This window comes from Lytechinus pictus, chromosome 13, assembly GCF_037042905.1.
Source record: "Lytechinus pictus isolate F3 Inbred chromosome 13, Lp3.0, whole genome shotgun sequence".
Classification (NCBI taxonomy): Eukaryota; Metazoa; Echinodermata; class Echinoidea; order Temnopleuroida; family Toxopneustidae; genus Lytechinus; species Lytechinus pictus.
Genome location: NC_087257.1, coordinates 9585191 through 9603170, shown reverse-complemented (window position 1 = coordinate 9603170; position 17980 = coordinate 9585191). Strand labels below are relative to the sequence as shown.

The following is a 17980-nucleotide window of genomic DNA, read 5'->3' as shown; positions in this document are numbered from 1 at the left end:
TACAACTATACGTTTCTTTTGATCCGAAGACTCCTGGAGCTCTCAATAATGCACTGGTTAAACTCCAGAATTGTATATCAGATATAAGACAGTGGATGATAGTGAATAAGCTAAAATTAAATGACAAAAAAACTGAATTTTTTGTTGCGGCCTCTACTTATAACTTGCGCAATCTTCCAAATGTTCAACTTGATGTTGATGGTACACTTTTTAGACCATCAGAAAAAATAAGAAACCTTGGTGTCATATTTGATTCCCGCATGTCAATGTCGTACCATATCTCTCATATCTGTAGCACAGTCACTTTTTATTTAAGGAACATTTCTAGAATCAGAAGGTTCATTGACCAGTCTGCCTGTCACAATGCTGTTCGTTCATTGGTTCTGTCTCGTATTGATTATTGCAATGGGCTCCTTTCTACAATTCCCTCTAATCAATTAATTCGTATTCAACGACTACAAAATTGGGCAGCACGATTAATTTTACAGGTTTCCCGAGATCATCCTTCCCAACCACTCTTTAATTCTCTTCACTGGCTTCCTTTTAAACAGAGAATTACGTTCAAATTACTCTTGATTGTCTACAAAACACTGAATAAACAGGCTCCACAGTATTTAAGTAACTGCTTGAATCTGTATACACCAACTAGAGCACTTAGGTCGGCCAGTGATCACCTTCGCCTCACATATTCATTAACTCGTACATTAGCTGGTGACAGAACTTTTACAGTGTCGGCTTCAAAATCCTGGAACGACCTGCCACTAATAATTAGACAGTCTCCAACATTAGCAATTTTCAAAAAGTCATTAAAAACTCATCTCTTTCGTACTTTGTAGTTTTTAAAATATTACATTTAATTAATTCATTGTAAGCGCTTTGGGCCTAATGGGAAAAGCGCAGTACAAATAATAAGTAATAATAATAATAATAATAATAATATGGGATGTCATAGTGATGTAAGGCAAGGACTACTCTTCCATGTACTCCAATACATATTTTGGCTAAAATGTCATTTTTCCCAAAAGTTTTATTTCAAATTATATTTTTCTTTCATGAGGACATAAAACAATATACTACCTGGGTTATATTTAGATTACGTCCCCAGGGGAATGGGTACTTTGGAGAAAACCACAAATCCCTGATAATAAAGTACATGGCCTATGGGAAAGTTGTCCTTGCCCCTTGTCATAATTTACTTACCCAGTTGCCAATTTAAAATCTACACAGTATTAAAGATCTCACTTTTAAAGCAGCTATAACTTTCTTATTGCTTGTCGGATTTCTTTCAAACTTTCACCATTCTGTTTAATTTATTTTTCTCCTTCCCAACACAACATTGTATGGCCAAGGCTGGATTCCCCTTTAACCCCTTCCCTCTATTCTTTGTATCCTCCATCCTACACCCAACCCTCCTACACTCCTCCTTCACTGCACACCTTTGAGGAATATTTCCCCAGGTTACAAAAACTTTTGACCTACCTTAAGAAAAGTAAAAGCAACCCATTTGATCTCCTCTGTGGGACCGATGTCTTCGACTAATCCTAGGAAGCTGGCATGGAGAATTTCACGGTAGATTGCAGAACGAGGGAGATTCTACGAGGAATTGTGATAATGAAATCAGGCTCATACCTGTTAACATCTTTCAAATTCACAAACTCATGACATTTCATTCCATTTATTTTCCATTTCCCACAAAAAATAACATGCAACCATCAAAAACAAATTTTCAAATGTACGGAATAGGTGATAAATTTAAAAAAAAAGTAATAATAAATTCTAAATCAAAGATACTGATTTCATGAAAGCCAGCAAGGGTACTCTAAAACAATAAAAAATATCTAGACAGCTATGATGTGTCATTCTTGAATGATTTAAGTAAAAGTGGATTTGAATCTTTGATAAAATATGTTCAAAACTTCATAATTCCCCTCACAAAATCAAGAAACGTCAAGATCTCTCTTTTTCAACAAAGAACTGACATAGCATTATCATAAATGTCAACAGCGCTAGTCCCAATAGGCATAAAAATTGAAGAAACTAAATACACTGCGATAATATTTCTACGTTTACAGTAATTGCCCCCCCCCCCCACATTGGATAAGAATTGAATTGAATTGAATAACTTTATTTTCCATAGTAAAGGAAAATTTTTTTCACTGGTTTACACAAAAGAGATTGACATTGATATTGAACATTGAGATCCCTTTTTTTTCAAAAAAGTATAAACACAATCAAATCATGAACATGTACAATAAAATCTGCTTAAGTTGACTTTCAAGAAGTAAGACCAGGGGGGTGTTTCACAAAGATTTAAGTATGACTTAAGTTGCACTTAAATGCCTACGCGTACATGATATGGAACGCGCGATCTTATTGATAGACGCGCAGTAGTGCGCGTCCTCGTGACACGATCTGACCAATGCTGTCAAGCCTTTCATACCGTACACAACTTGGTATTTAAGTCATACTTAAATCTTTGTGAAACACCCCCCAAAATATGCAAAAAGTGTAAATAACATCTTTAATGTCAAATTTTGACTAAGTTTATCAGATTCCTATGAACTTGAAAGATTTCAGTGAGCCAGATGCACTTGTACATTGAGAAAAGGTGTTATACTTACTTGTAATCTCTCCATCAGTAGGAGTTGATCTACAAAGAGTTGAATGTCACTAGTAAGATTGAGAGCTGCTTCCATGAAGGTCATCACATTCACACTACAACACAGTGACTTCAAACCGAGTGTGTTCTCACAACGGCTTATTGGTCTGGTGTGAAGGGTCTGCATGGGTATTCTGTACAAGCAGAGTTCAAATAAATGTAAAGACTATACATCACATTCACACTACAACAAAAAGCCTTCACACCAAGTATGTCCTCACAACCGTTTATTGGTCTGGTGTGAAGGGTCTGCATGGGTATTCTGTATAAACAGAGTTCAAATGAATGTAAGAATAATAGATCACATTCACACTAGAATGTAGTGCTTTCAAACTGAGCATGCTGTCACAATGGTTTACCGGTCTGGTGTGAAAGGTCTGCATGGGTATCCTGTATAAACATAGTTCCAGTGAATGTGAAAGAAATAACCTGACAATCCAATTCACATGCAAAATTTATCAACAACAACCCACACAAGTATCTGATTGAATCTAGAGGAATATCAGTGAGAGCTTCAAAAAATTGATTCTTGCCTAACTTTAAAAAACTTGAAATTTTGACAGTTATAGAGAAGAAGAATTACTACCAGAAAAGTTGAATTTTCTAATTCTGGTTTTTGAAGACCAAATTACCAATTTTGCTATTAACAGAGAACCCTCACTGGTGACTTATTGTTTGTTTAGGGCTGCAACTTCTGAAGGTTTCCATGGCGAAGAAGAATAGTGTAGTAGGTTTCACGGTACACCATGTATTCAGAGATTGGGTGGCCCTTTTCAGGACCAACATTACCGTGAAACCTACTACACTATGTTTAGGGCTGGATTGTCACATGAAGGGTATGAGGGAGGGCACCTACCTTGCAATGTCAGCCAAGTTATTTTCTAGCTTCACCTTCAGAGAGTCTGCTTTACCATCTTTCTTGGTGGAATGTTGAGGTGTTCGGGATAGCAGATGCTCAAGGGTACCTGTTTTAACATAGAAACGTGACATCAAAATCAATGACTGGGACCACAGCAGAGAAATATGAAAAAGTAAGGAGTATGGGGGTAATATAATAAGATTCATCGCAAGTTCTTCTTCTTTTCTTAACAGCATTTGTATGCAGAATCATATATTGGTAACCAACAACCACCAATATAGCAGTTTATGAAATCTCAATAATAGAGCCAATTTTCCCTATCGAAAAAATGTTATACTTGGCGATATCAAGTATCGATAGCAAAAAATTTGTTCCAATTACCAAGATGTGCTGTGAGAGATACTTCCAGTTTAAACAGCTGACCATCATTTCCAAGTGTCAGGAACACCTCATCTGTTCACCTCGTCTGTTCAACCCCCCCCCCCCCGTTTTCGAACTGTCAACTGTTGAAATCGATGCATGATTGTGCAAACAATTCATAATTCCTAAGAACTCGAGAAACAATGAAATTCACACTTTCATAATGAACTGAGCTGGCTAGCTGTATACTGCAGGACTGAGCTAAGATGCTGTGCTGACTGCTACTGGAAGCGCATGCCCCTAAAAAATTACCCTGATATCGCCGAGTATCAGCAAATATGCAATAAGGAGAATTTAGTGGACACCAAACTAAGAAAAGAAGAACTTACTTTGCTGCCTCTGTTGTATACTAACGGGTGGTTGACCAGAGACACTGTTTATGAGCGTCGTTAACTCGGTCATGGCTGTCTCAATCCGTGTCCAAAGAGCTGAATAACAACAAAGAAACAAACAAAAATCATACCTAGTTCACCGGGGGTAATTTGCACTCCCCCCCCCCCCCGACAAAAAATTTTGGGAAAAAAATGAGAAATTTGTCACACGCATCACATTCAAGCTGTGAACAACTTTTTCATGTTTTTTATTGGCTCTTGCCCCCCCCCCCCCCATTAAAATCCTGGTGGTGTTTCACAAAGATTTAAGTATGAATTAGATTCGCACTTAAATGCCAACGCATACATGATAAGCAACGGCCAATCTTATTGATCAATACGCAGTAGGGCGCGTCCTCTTCGCACGATCTGACCAATGCAGTCATGCCTTTTATACCGCACGCAACAAGACATTCAAGTGCAATCTGTGTGAAACAGCCCCCTGATGCTGCAACTGACCATATGTTCAAAATATCGTGGTATGACAACAGACAAAGAGAAAGCAACTTGAACATTATAGAGAGATCTTTCTGAAGAGATTGATTTACTAATAGGTTTCGGATCTTTCTTCTCAGGTTCAGATATCATCATCATCATCGTTATTATGGAGAGAACTGTCTGAGAGGTTTATTTACTGACAGGTTTTGGTGCTTCCTTCTCAGGTTCAGATATTATCATCATCGTTATTATGGAGAAAACTGTCTGAGAGGTTTATTTACTGACAGGTTTTGGTGCTTCCTTCTCAGGTTCAGATATCATCATCATCGTTATTATGGAGAGAACTGTCTGAGAAGTTTATTTACTGACAGGCTTTGGTGCTTCCTTCTCAGGTTCAGATATCATCATCATCATTATTATGGAGTGAACTGTCTGAGAGGTTTATTTACTGACAGGTTTTGGTGCTTCCTTCTCAGGTTCAGATATTATCATCATCGTTATTATGGAGTGAACTGTCTGAGAGGTTTATTTACTGACAGGTTTTGGTGCTTCCTTCTCAGGTTCAGATATCATCATCATCGTTATTATGGAGTGAACTGTCTGAGAGGTTTATTTACTGACAGGTTTTGGTGCTTCCTTCTCAGGTTCAGAAATCATCATCATCATTATTATGGAGTGAACTGTCTGAGAGGTTTATTTACTGACAGGTTTTGGTGCTTCCTTCTCAGGTTCAGATATTATCATCATCATCATCATCATCATCATCATCATCATCATCACCATCATCATCATCATCACCATCATCATCATCATCATCACCACCATCATCATCATCATCATCATCATCATCATCACCATCATCACCACCACCACCACCACCACCACCACCACCACCACCACCACCACCACCACCACCACCACAACCACCACCATCATCATCATCATCATCATCATCATCATCATCATCATCATCATCATCATCATCATCATCATCATCATCATCATCACCATCACCACCACCACCACCACCACCATCATCATCATCATTATTATGGAGAGAACTGTCTGAGAGGTTTACTTACTGATAGGTTTTGGTGCTTCCTTCTCCGGCTCAGCTCCTGTACTTGTTGGCGTTGCAGGTGTGGAGGATGATGTTGTTCCTCCAGTCTCACCTGACCCTGACCCTGCAGCGGCTGCTGCTGCTGCTACCGCTGAAGACCCTCCTCCTACCACTCCTGCTGGACCTAAAAATTCAAGATGAGATGATTATAATTCTCTGGTTTATTTAGCATTAAGCAGAATAATACGACCACTTTCTTATGATCAGAAGTAAAAATTGTCTTCAAAAATTGCTTTCAGACAGCGATTCTAAATAGACTCATCATATCAACAGAATACTTAAACCATCGAGTCCTATTCCTGACAAGGAATTGGATCTCTGGGTATTGTGTGTTATACTGAAATCAAATCCTTGTCAACGGATAGTCTTTGGCTGAGTGAACGTCAAAAGTTTAATCAGAGGAATTTCTAGCTTGGTTGGTGTTTCATAAAGCTGATCTTAAGTTACGCATGACTTTACCCATCACTGGTGACCCTTTTCTCATGGTAAATGATATCCCTACACAGCTGACTTTGCATCTAAGAACATGTTCCAGTTGTGCATGAAGTCATGCATAATGTTACTAACAGCTTTATGAAACAACCATCCGGTGACTCAGATCTCGGTCTCAAATTCACTGCTCCTGTCAACTACTAAAAGAAAGACTGACCTGCTACTGCTGTTGTTGCTGCCTTTGACAGTGATTTAAAGCTGATTTGGACTGAACTCCATCCACAAGGCTTGTGGTAAAGCAAACTATTAACTTTAGAATTCATAACTTTGTCACTCAGATCTTACACCCTCGAATCCATCACTGCTGTTTAGACTCGGAAACTAACCTGCTACTGCAGTTGTTGCTGCTTCCAGCTTGGCAAGACATTCCCCCTCGTCATCCAGTCTCCCTATGTAAAGCAGGAGCTTGAGGTTGTCCCTGCTGCACATCTTCCGCAGAAGATCGCTCATGTAGTCAACGTTGCGGGATATGGTCAGGATGTCGCGGGATTCTGACTGGAGGTGGTCCAGGGATTGGGTGATGGATGTCAGGAGCCAGTATACCACTTCCAGGAGCTCGGTACTCAGCTGGAGACCTTCCTCTACTGTACTCCGAACCCTTTGAGAGAAGACAGAATAAAAGTTTGTGCCGTGGACTATAGAGAAAGATAGACAGTTTAGAGCTTGGGTGGAGGTGATGAGCCAGTGATCCACCTCAAGGAGCTCGATACTCAGCTGGAAATATTCCTCTACTTTGCTTTGGACCCTTTGAAGGAACAAGACAAAACAAAGTTAAAATTTCTGCTGCACACCCTGAGGGAGATAAGACAGAGCATGGTCAGTGTCTAGAGGTTGGGTGATCGAAGTAAGGAGCCAGTAAACCACTTTCAGGAGCTGAATACTCAGGTGGAGACCTTCCTCTACTATACTCCAGACTCTTTGAAAGAACAAGACAAAACATAATCAAAGTTTGTGCTGCTGAGCAAGATAAATTGTCATCATCAGCAACAGCACCATTATCATCATCATGATCAGTAACATCATCACCATCATCATTATCTTCATCATCATCATCATCATCCACCTTTACCATCACCAATATCATCAATATCATAAATATCAATTTTATTACTACGCTTATTTATTATCATTATCATCATTGTCATTTTCATCTTTATAATAATCACTATCAACGACACATCATTACATTATTAACCGATCTCTTGATCATGTGTGTAAATAAAGTTGAACTCACGCTACATTTTGGCACTCACCCCAGCTTGTTCATGCAGAATATGAATATTTCAAGAAGACTTCTCATACAGTATGGCCTGGTGACTGCAGTGTCACTGTACTTTGTCATAGCACTCAGCACACCAGGTAATGACACAACCTTACGGGGAAAACAAATCAATCAATCAATCATGAAGAACAAATTTGATGTCTGTATAACCACTTGAATATTACTTTTACAGCTGGTCAACAACACATATGGGCATAATTCTTTCATTACAAAGAGAAGGCTGTACTGTAATTACTACGAAAGAACAAAAGAAAAGAAATAGATAACACAGTGAGCTACATCTTTCAGAGTTGGTTACAAAAATTCTCTATACAGTATAGACACTTTTCAAAGCACACTACACATTGAAAGAGCATTTAAGGAATTCATTTTTTTTTCAGAAATATGTACATTGATAGCATGTAAGGCTATGGAGCTTATTAGATTGAGCCTCCAGAAAAGTTATTGACTACAATGAAAAAAAAGAAGTGTTCACAAAGAGTCAAGAATGAGAGAGTTAAGGACACCGCACACCGCACACCCCACTATTGGTCTGCAACCCGATTTTGGAATAAAACATTGTAGAATTCGATGCTAACATTGTGACATGGAATATCTTACTGTGCAATGTTCAAAATCATCGTACGAATACCTACATTCAAATCTGTGACCATGCTATCATCCTCATTAGAATAAAAGTGAATTTAATATAGACTCGTAATGACGTCATAGCAATCGTACTATTGGCTACGATTCAAAGTTAATTTGGCCTTTACTCCAAAATTGTTATATTACTATTCTTTCAGTTAATTTGAACATTGAATAAAAAGATACTCTTCGTTCACATTTTTCAGAAAATGAGCAAAATGCAATTTGGTCCAAAAACGGATCGTGAGCCAGTTGTAAGTTCGTAATAAGAAAGAGAGAAAAGAAAGAAAGACAAAAATACTTTTTTATACATGTATGTATCATTAATTTTCATATTACTGTTGTGGTGACGCATTCCGGTACTCCGTTCTATTTGTGAATCATTTTCTATAATCATTCTTATGTTTTATTCTTGGTTTCCCCTTTTTCAAGCCTCTGAGGCATTTTGGGATACCTTTTTCTTTCATCATTTTTTTTTATCTCATCTTAATGTTTCATGATTATATTTGTATATTTATGTTCAAAATAATGTATGATATTTGTATGTTTTTACATGTATATATTATTGAAAGAAATAAATGAGAGTATTTTCACTCTCCCTCAAAATCAAATCAAATCAAATCAAAACCTTTTTTTCTTACCTCTGACATAATGGCATGTTTGAGATAAGACAGGATAAGGCTGCTTGGAGAAGGACCTACAAACGTCTGGGTCAGAAGCATCTCTGAGTGTTCAGGAGGGAAAAAAAATCAAAACAAATTAAATGAATGACCTAAGTCAATAAAAGAGGAACATTCACAACATATTTGATAGTAAGCACATAATTGATGCAGAAATAAAGAAATGGGAGAAAATCGAACAAAACCTTAAACATTTTTGCAACAGACTTAACAGACCAACAGACGTACAGGATAAGTTATCACTAGGTCTCTGCCGAACTTCATTCATGCGGGACAAGAATAGATGAATTTCACTAAAACTTCCTGGTGATTTTTGTTGTTGAAGGGAAGGTTTGTTCTTTTTTGGCGAGATTGAAGCCATTGTAATTTTTTTTCTACATGAAGTTTGCATAATGTACTTTGTAAGCAAAGAGAAGCACAACTACATTTTCAAGAAAACAATGAATCTAAGAACATACATCAGATCTACACCATTTGTTTGAACAAACATGCATTTTAAATGTTTATGTTGCTGGCTTTTCATAGTTGTGGTTAAGATGGATCCGATCAACCTAAATTATATGGAAATCCATCATTGTCATAATTTTTTCCATAGAAAATTTGCAAAATGTCCTTGGGAAGCAAAGGCAGGCACACTGATTGTCAAGACAACAATGTATGTATGAATATACATAATTATCTAGAAAATATTTTGAAACAAACGTATGCATTTCTTATGTTGACGTTTCTGGCTTGCCATAGTTGCGATTGATCGGATCAATTAGTTGTAGTAGTAGTAGTAGTAGAGTTGCGAGTAGTAGTAGTAGTAGAGTTGCGATTGATCGGATCAATCGCAACTCTCTGTAAGACGGGACACTGGTATACCTGCAATTTGATTGGCTTCTTCCACTGATCCAGATACGATATATTGCTTGAGTTTGGTGCTCCATTGAAAGTCAGCCCATCTCTCCCTCCAGGCCTTGATCAGAAGACCTTGAACAGCTCTCACTCGATTCTCCTCCATCTTCGGATCTCACCCGGATCCTGAGTTTTAAAAGATTCATCAAATTTTAATTGAGTTTATGTCATATGCAGAAATAAGGCAGATGAACACAAATATTTGAAAAAAATATGATGCAAGGCACTGGCCCCAACCTCTCAGATTACGGCAACATGATTATGTCAGTAAGTTTTTTTAGGTGATTTATAAGGTCTAGAGGGTCGAGTCTCTGAGATTAAGTGGCACTAATGCAGTTTCACACTGGCCGACTTCACGCAAATTTCCCCACTAGAAATTGTTTGCAAATGTCGTGGCAAGTCTCTCGATCACATTTTGAGGTCAATAAACAATATCCCCATCGTTTTTCTAAATATCGGGAACGCTGTATTTTGAGTCGGATCTCAACGTTATCGTTTGGATTCTCAGTCAGACATCGCTTCGCCATAATTTTGATCTAAGACTGAAGTTAGCGACCAAAAGATTTGCCTGCGGCAGCTCACCAGCTAATTTGCAGGACTTTGGTAGCTAACTTCAGTCTAGAATCTAAATTTGCGGCAAGGCAAAGGCCAAAGTCAAGCCAAGCAATGTCTGAGGATTCGAGATCGAAGCCGAAAGACACCTCGTTCCCAATCGTGATATTCTGAAAAGCAGTGGGCATTATTATGGATTTTTTAGACTCTGTCTCTGAGTCACAATTTACTGCTGCGAAATTTGCTCGAAGTCGGAAGGTGCGATTCAACTGCATTAGGCCTAGCGCCGATAAAGCTTAACTGACGTTTTATTTCAAATCATCAGGTAAAAAATTAGGGACTCAGTTTTCGAACTTATCCAAGCTAGGAAGACAACAAGATAGACCTGGAAACTTGACTGCAGGAACAACTGTATTTTTCCAGTAGATGCGGTATAAAGACGGTATAAAGTATGAGTTTTCAGAACTAGATCTCGTAGTTTCAGCTTTCGTTTTGAGTCTTGTTGTGTATGATGCCGCGATGTTTCATCTAATTTTATTTAAGTTTGACAATGTTTCGCTTTTAAATCTTATTCATTTCTAAGACATGTAATTTTTTGTTCTAAAATATATTCAAATAAAAACACCAAATATCATTATGATTTTTGTTGGATTGGATTTTTTTTTGCTTGAAGTTTGAACTCTTTTCCTCTTTCTTTTCTATCCTTCTTTCTTCATGCTTGCCTTTTTTTTTGTCCCATCTATCTTTATTTCCTATCTTTTTTTACCTGAGCCTTTCTCTCTCCGTGTTCATTTTTCTTTCATCCCTTCTTTCTCTTACTTTCCTTTTTTATTAAATTTCCTTTTTTATCCCCTTCAGTCTTTCTTTCCTGAAACTTTTCTTTGCTTCCTTCTCCCTTTTCTTTTCGTTCTTTCTCTCCTTCCATTTTCTTTTTTCATTCTTTCCTCCTTTCTTTCACTCTTTATTTTACTTTTCCTTTTCCCTTCTTTCCCTTCATTCCTTCCTGTTTTTCTTCTTTCCTTCATTCTTCCTCTTCCTTTCTCTTCTTTTTTTTGTCTTTCACACATTTATTCATCTTCCCTTCCTTTCTTTCTATATTCATTTCAAAGAATAACGGAAAACCTTTTTTCTCTCTTTTATTCTTTCTTTCATCCATCTTTTATTTTTCCTTCATTTTTCCCTTCTTTTTTCTTTCGTCTTTTGTTTCTCTCCTTCATTCTTTTGTTCACCCTCCCTTCCAATTATTTATATTTTTTTCACGAGTCCAAGACCAAGTTAAATTGTAGCCTCCTTAATTGAGTCCTGTTTTTATCTTTTCTGTCGATTGTCCCGGATTTCATTTTGTGAAATCTGGTCACCCTGATCACAGATCGTCACCAAAGGCTTAAAGTGCACCTGAATATTCCTTTGTTCTTTAGAAATTTGAAGCTATTTGCATATCGTTGTCTCTCCATGTAATCTGTGCTAGCTGCTTATTTAACTTGTCTTGAGCTGATCATGAGCTCCACCACGGAGAAACTAGCATACAAAAGAGTGGCGGCCATGCCACGCCGAAGCTCCCGGCGCAGAGCACCACTGGTGGTGGTGGTAGAGCGGGATACGGTACGCACAAAGGAAATTGTGGAAGACTTTAGTTTACTTTTTCTCACGATTTGTCAATGTTCTTTTCTTTTTTTAATGTGCATTACATTTTCTACTTTTCGGCAATTATTACTTACGTACTTACCGATGTAAACGAGTCCGATTTGAATGCGTTTCTTGATTTTCGATTCAAGAAATTCGACGGGAGCTTTATGGCAAAGGAAAGAGATCACAAAGCTGCCGTATATGCGATGCGAGCCTAGTAGCCTTCTATTTATTCGCAGTGCGTTAATTAATTCGTGGACGAGGCAGGGTTACTTTGCTCAAGTTTACGAAATATATCGATCTATTACAGTGTTTATTATTTTAATTCTTTCCTTCCTTCTTTATTCCATTCTTAAAAATTCGCATCCCATGTAGATGGAAATTGTAAAAAATACCTTGACAACTTAATTTGGACTGCTAATTTATTTCAACCGAAATAATGACATGATTTTGTTTTCCTCTGAAAATTGATGCATGCAATCATTTATGGCTTTGTATTATGACGAGACATGTACATTAAAATATACATATACACTGGCGTAAATCCGTGTTGATGGGTGGGGGGGATGACTGAAATATTTTGGCATTTTTTTTGCAAACATGCTTTTAGATATGCAAGGAATTGCCATTGATATGTCCACAGTGGCGTACCGTGGGTTACGGCATGGGGGGGGGGGCACCGGCAAAAATTTTTAATCACTGAGTGAGTGCGCTAGTGAGCGCGCTCAGTTGCCAGTTATACTGACCTAATAGAGACATTTTAAGGACAATGTCATTAAACTGATATGTATCTCACTGATAAAATAATGCGAGCGCGAAGCGCGAGCTGAATTTTTTTATATTCACACCTAAAAAGGGACATTATAATCAAATTTGTGTAATCATGATAGGTACCTGTCTCGCTAAACAATGCGAGCGCGAAGCGCGAGCTGAAAATTTAGATAATTCAGACCTGAAGTGGGGCATTCTAAGGTTTTTTTGTAAGAATTAACTAGGACCATACGTATTTCATTAACCAAATGATGCGAGCGCAAAGCGCGAGCTGAAAATTTTTGATATTCAGATCAGAAGGGACATTTTAAGGACTGATTTTAGGAATTTATGAAAAGCAGACATATCTCACCAATCCACTAATAAGAACGTAATCACGGACAGGAAATGTTTCATATATACGAAGACCTTAACATGGGGCAATCACTTTTTGAGTCGTGAAAAAGAAGCATATGTCACTACATAAAACGATGATAACTCAAGTGCTAGGAAATATATTTGGTTTATATTGACTTGAAAACGGGATGTTTTAGTACAACAGGATTATATATCACGTTAAACAGACAATGCGAGCACCAGGAACAATGAAGACGTAGGCCCTGGGCAAATTATGTTTCATAAAGTTATGATAAATATGTTTCTTATGTAATGTAACATAACATAATTATAATATAATATAACATTATAATGAATAATATCTTCTTCTTTCCCACTTCGCTTCTCTTCCTTTCTCCCTCTTGTCTCCTTTTCCCACTTTCCCCGTTTTTTATTTGGTCAGCCGATGGGGGGGGGATGTGCCCCACATGCCCCCCGTAGTTACGCCACTGTATGTCCATATGGCAAATACCCCTCCAATATTATTATCTTTTTTTACCCCATGATGGTTTAATGGTTTTATTAGAGATTACATTAAAAAAAAATTGACATTCCATCTTAATCCCTTCCCAAAGACCCCAACATTGAAGAATTGGAAGAAACGGGGGTTTCTCTTCAATGTTATAATAAGGACATAAGTATTTCGTTTGGAAATGGTGAACTGGCTCTTTATTTGCATTTTATGATTCAATAATATTGTTTTATTTGTTAAGCGGTATTTTAGGAAGAATTTTAATTCACCAATAAAACAATTATCTCTTGTGATTTTTTTTTCATTTCTTTCGTAAAAAGTGGGGGGATGTTTGTACAGGCCATCCCCCCTCCTGGAAAAGTGGGGGGGATATATCCCCCCCATCCCCCCCGGGATTTACGCCAGTGGTAACATATATATATATATGATATTGCTTGGTAACCAGAAATCGCTGATTCTGGGGACCACGAAAGTTTTTCCAAATAATTAAAGTGGATATCCCCCCCCCCCCCGGCCCCTATAGCAGCTCCCCCGAAATTGATAAACGTAAAATTAACTGAATTAGCCATTTTTTTTACCTTAGGATAAAATGAGGCATGAGGGGAATATACTTTTTATATTGTTTGAAGTTTAAAGAGAATGCACACACTCCACCCCTAAAAACGGTCTCAGTGCATGGCTGAAAGGAATATGTCACATGAAAAATGACCGACAATTAATTACCCCCCCCCCCTCCGGGCCCCCCATCAATGAATAAATGAATGAATGAATTAAAGTTGGCCTAAAAATGTATACTGCCGATCAGCATATGACAGGTGCTCTTATTTTAGAAACTCAGTAGCGGATTACTCACTTTTGAGGCGCCATGCAGATGGCGTCCCGTATATGGGGCAATATAGAATAGAGATTAAGCAAAAATACCTTTTCAATTTTGGGACTAATGTTGACCAGGCACTCAGGAAATAATATATTTCACCCTAGTTTTCTTTCCTTTTCTTTCTTGTTCTCCCTTTTCTTATTTGATGGTCATGATAAATTCTAAGGCTCCGTGACCCCCTAGCCCGGGGGGCCACTTCCATTGACGTATGGATACCATGCGCGACCATGGGGTCTCGAAAAGCACCCTAAACACGAATTTTCCATATTCTGAAAATGCACCCCTTAACAAGTATTGGCGTGTGATGAAACCCTACCCTTAACAAGTATTGGAAACATGTCACGGACGTCGGTCGTCGGTTTTACCTTTCGGGCACACAAGCCCCCGGCCCAAGCCCCACCTTCAATCAGTACGCCAGGCTTCTGAGATATAAAAGCGGAGTTTATCAAAATGTTTAACAGGTCTCGAAAAGCACCCTAAACACGAATTTTCCATATTCTGAAAATGCACCCCTTAAGAAGTATTGGCGTGTGATGAAACCCTACCCTTAACAAGTATTGGAAACATGTCACGGACGTCGGTCGTCGGTTTTACCTTTCGGGCCCACAAGCCCCCGGCCCAAGCCCCACCTTCAATCAGTACGCCAGGCTTCTGAGATATAAAAGCGGAGTTTATCAAAATGTTTAACAGGTCCAAAACTGTCCCCCCAAAAAATCAAATTTTACAATTTATACCTAAATTTTCTAGCTCCTAGTTCCCTCATGACACGCAAAAAGAAAAGTCACTGAAAGCAGGGATGTCACTTTATGGGAATAAAGTCCCCATCCAAAGGTCTGCAAATATGAAAAAAAAAAGAGAATGAATGGGGACAGAAGAAGGTATTAAGGAAGAAAAAGATGAAAATATATTTGTATCTTTCTCTTTCCCCTCTCCACAATTCCCCCCCCCCCCCAAGGCAGTGGCGTATCTAGGATTTTCCAAGGGGGGGGGTAAATTTTTTGGAGGATATTTCGTCCTCGAAAAATTTGACAAGCAAAGAAAAAAGGTCTTCAGGTTCAAAAGAGGAGGCACACGTTTGTTTTTATTGCATTTTTACATTACAAATGGATCAGTTGTGACCCATCAGGGGCAGCGGCGTAACAGGGGTCGGTGGCTAGGGGGGGCAAGAGCCAAAAATTTCCCGGTCATATCATCATGGAACAGGCAATGGCGTCATTAGGCAAAAATTTTGAGGGGGCGATATGGCGTATCGGGCAAATATATATATATATATATAATAGCGAGCGAACATTTTTAGTGCAAAAAATCCAATTTTGTGATAGATTTTGACATAATGTTAAAAGATGATATTATATTTCACCCTCCTCTCTTTCCTTTTTTCTCTCTTTTTTTTGTACGCAACGGTGAACAGGATTTTTGTTATGATTGTGAGCATCAGGGCGAAGCACTATATGCTCGAGGGGGCCGAGTATGGCGCTTGTGGCAAGAATTATTTTAATATAGGTCCCGAGCGAGCGAAGCGAGCGAGATAAAAAAATCACCTTTTCATGAGAATCTAACATGAAGATAGATTTTAACGTGATATTCAGAAAAATATAACACACTTTCCTTTCTTTTCTCATTTTTTTTTTGGTTGTAGAACTTTTGGGGGCAGCATGGTCCAAACTCATCCATATAACAGTGCTTTATGGGTGGGGTCCAGGGCAGAGCCCCGGAACCTCTTGATATCAAAGCCATTTTAAACCTTACAGATGGCCACTTATTTTAATCAAATTGCGTATATAGCTTTCACTCAACACATAAATTCAATGCAGTTGTGCATCGTAATCATCCAAATATTGTGAGGGGCACACCATAGCAAATGTGGGAAAATTTGTAAAAAGTCGCCAGCGAGCGAAGCGAGCCAGAAAAAAAATGGCCTGTTAAAATGAAATTCTAATTATGTGATAGATTTTGACATCATTATAGCAAATATCATGTCATATATTTTTTTTCATTCACCTCATTTCGCTGCCTCCTTTATTTTCTTTTTTTCCCCTTGGCTGTGGAACCACCCCCGATACGCCAGTGCTTCAACGTAAATCTTAATGCAGGAAGGGTCCATATAGAACCCATTAAAGGTTACAGATGAAGAGCCCCCACTGCACGGGGTCTTGACTATTGGACAGAGCCTTTGGAGATTTAGCAAGTTTATGATAGACTTTTATACGACATTATGCTATATACCATCCATTTTTCTTCCCGCTCGTTATCTCAATCCTCGGCAGCCCGGTAGTGTACGTTATCTTGTCTCTATATTCTTTATTTTCCAATTTAGATTTTGGCTATATATAATTCCATTCTGCCTTTATTTCCCGCTTTTGTTTGCCTTTTTGTCATCTTTAATTTATTTCCCTGTCTTACTAATCATGCTAATGTATTTGTATATCGGGGAGAATTGATCTTTCTCACTTGTCCTTCTTTCCTTCCTTTTCCCATTATCTTTCCGTTTTCCTTTTTTTATGTTTTTTGTTTGTTTTCTTTTCCCTTTTCCTTTCCCTTTCCCCTTTTTCTTTCCTTTCCCTTTCCCTTTCTTCCCCCCTTTTTTCTTTTTCCCTTTTTTTTTATTTTCCCGGTGAGCTCCGCCAGGGGGGCAGCTTGCCCCCCCTGCCCCCCGCCTGTTACGCCACTGGTCAGGGGGGCAGGGGTACGTCCCCTGCATGAGTTGTGACTCGTCAGGGGGGTAGTCTGCCCCCCCCCCTGCCCCCCCCCTTAGGTACGCTAGTGCCTCAAGGGCAGTTTCAAATTTGTCAACAAGAATTTAGATTGAAAGAATGCGCGCAATGGTCGCTCGTTTTATTAACTTACGATGTTTTCACCCATGCATTGCTGGTTAGATTTTCTTTAAATTGAGTCTACATTATAAAAAAAAATACTGATTGAGCATGATATAGAATGGTTCTGACTTTTGAGACGCAAACAGATTGAGCATAGTAGGCCTAATAGTGACAAAATCATAGTTTATTTGGATCATCATCCTTTTGGCATTTATACAAGAGTGCCGTACCTAATTGGGTCACGGCATGGGGGGGGGGCACCAGCAAAAAATTGAGGTGCGCTCAATAATTGCCAGTTTTACTGACTAATCAGATACATTTTAAGGAGGCTGTGCCATAGGCGGCGGAATCGGAGGGGGGGACGTGTCCCCCCTAAATTTGAGGGGGGGGGGACGATCCCCCTATAGTTTTTGTTGATTACCTTTTTTTTTTGCTTGTCAAAAAAATTTGGTGGTCCCCCCCTAAATTTTTTGACCTCCGCCGCCAATGGGCTGTGCAATTAAATAGATATATATCTCACTAAACAAGTAATGCAAGCGCGAGCTGAAAATGTTTGATATTCAGGCCTACAAAGGATATAAGATCATTTTTGTAATCATGATAATATGTAGGTCTTACTAAACAAACAATGCAAGCGCGAAGCGCG

At 38.6% G+C, this 17980-nt stretch overlaps 1 protein-coding gene across 2 annotated transcripts in view; it reads right to left on the bottom strand.

Moving 5' to 3' along the window:
* LOC129273970 (mediator of RNA polymerase II transcription subunit 24-like) overlaps positions 1-12220 on the bottom strand; it is a 32941-nt gene extending 20721 nt beyond the window's left edge. Inside the window, exons 1-10 of one of the 2 annotated variants that reach the window (XM_064108224.1) lie at positions 12116-12220; positions 9813-9971; positions 8910-8992; positions 7613-7731; positions 6686-6957; positions 5830-5991; positions 4268-4366; positions 3516-3624; positions 2622-2793; positions 1480-1593 (exon numbers count right to left, since the gene is read on the bottom strand). In XM_064108224.1, the coding sequence (XP_063964294.1) occupies positions 1480-1593; positions 2622-2793; positions 3516-3624; positions 4268-4366; positions 5830-5991; positions 6686-6957; positions 7613-7731; positions 8910-8992; positions 9813-9951 (1269 nt within the window). In that variant the 5' untranslated portion in view covers positions 9952-9971; positions 12116-12220. The remainder of the gene's footprint in view (positions 1-1479; positions 1594-2621; positions 2794-3515; positions 3625-4267; positions 4367-5829; positions 5992-6685; positions 6958-7612; positions 7732-8909; positions 8993-9812; positions 9972-12115) is intronic. The other variant, XM_064108223.1, reaches the window with a different exon arrangement.
* Positions 12221-17980: the final 5760 nt, after the last annotated feature.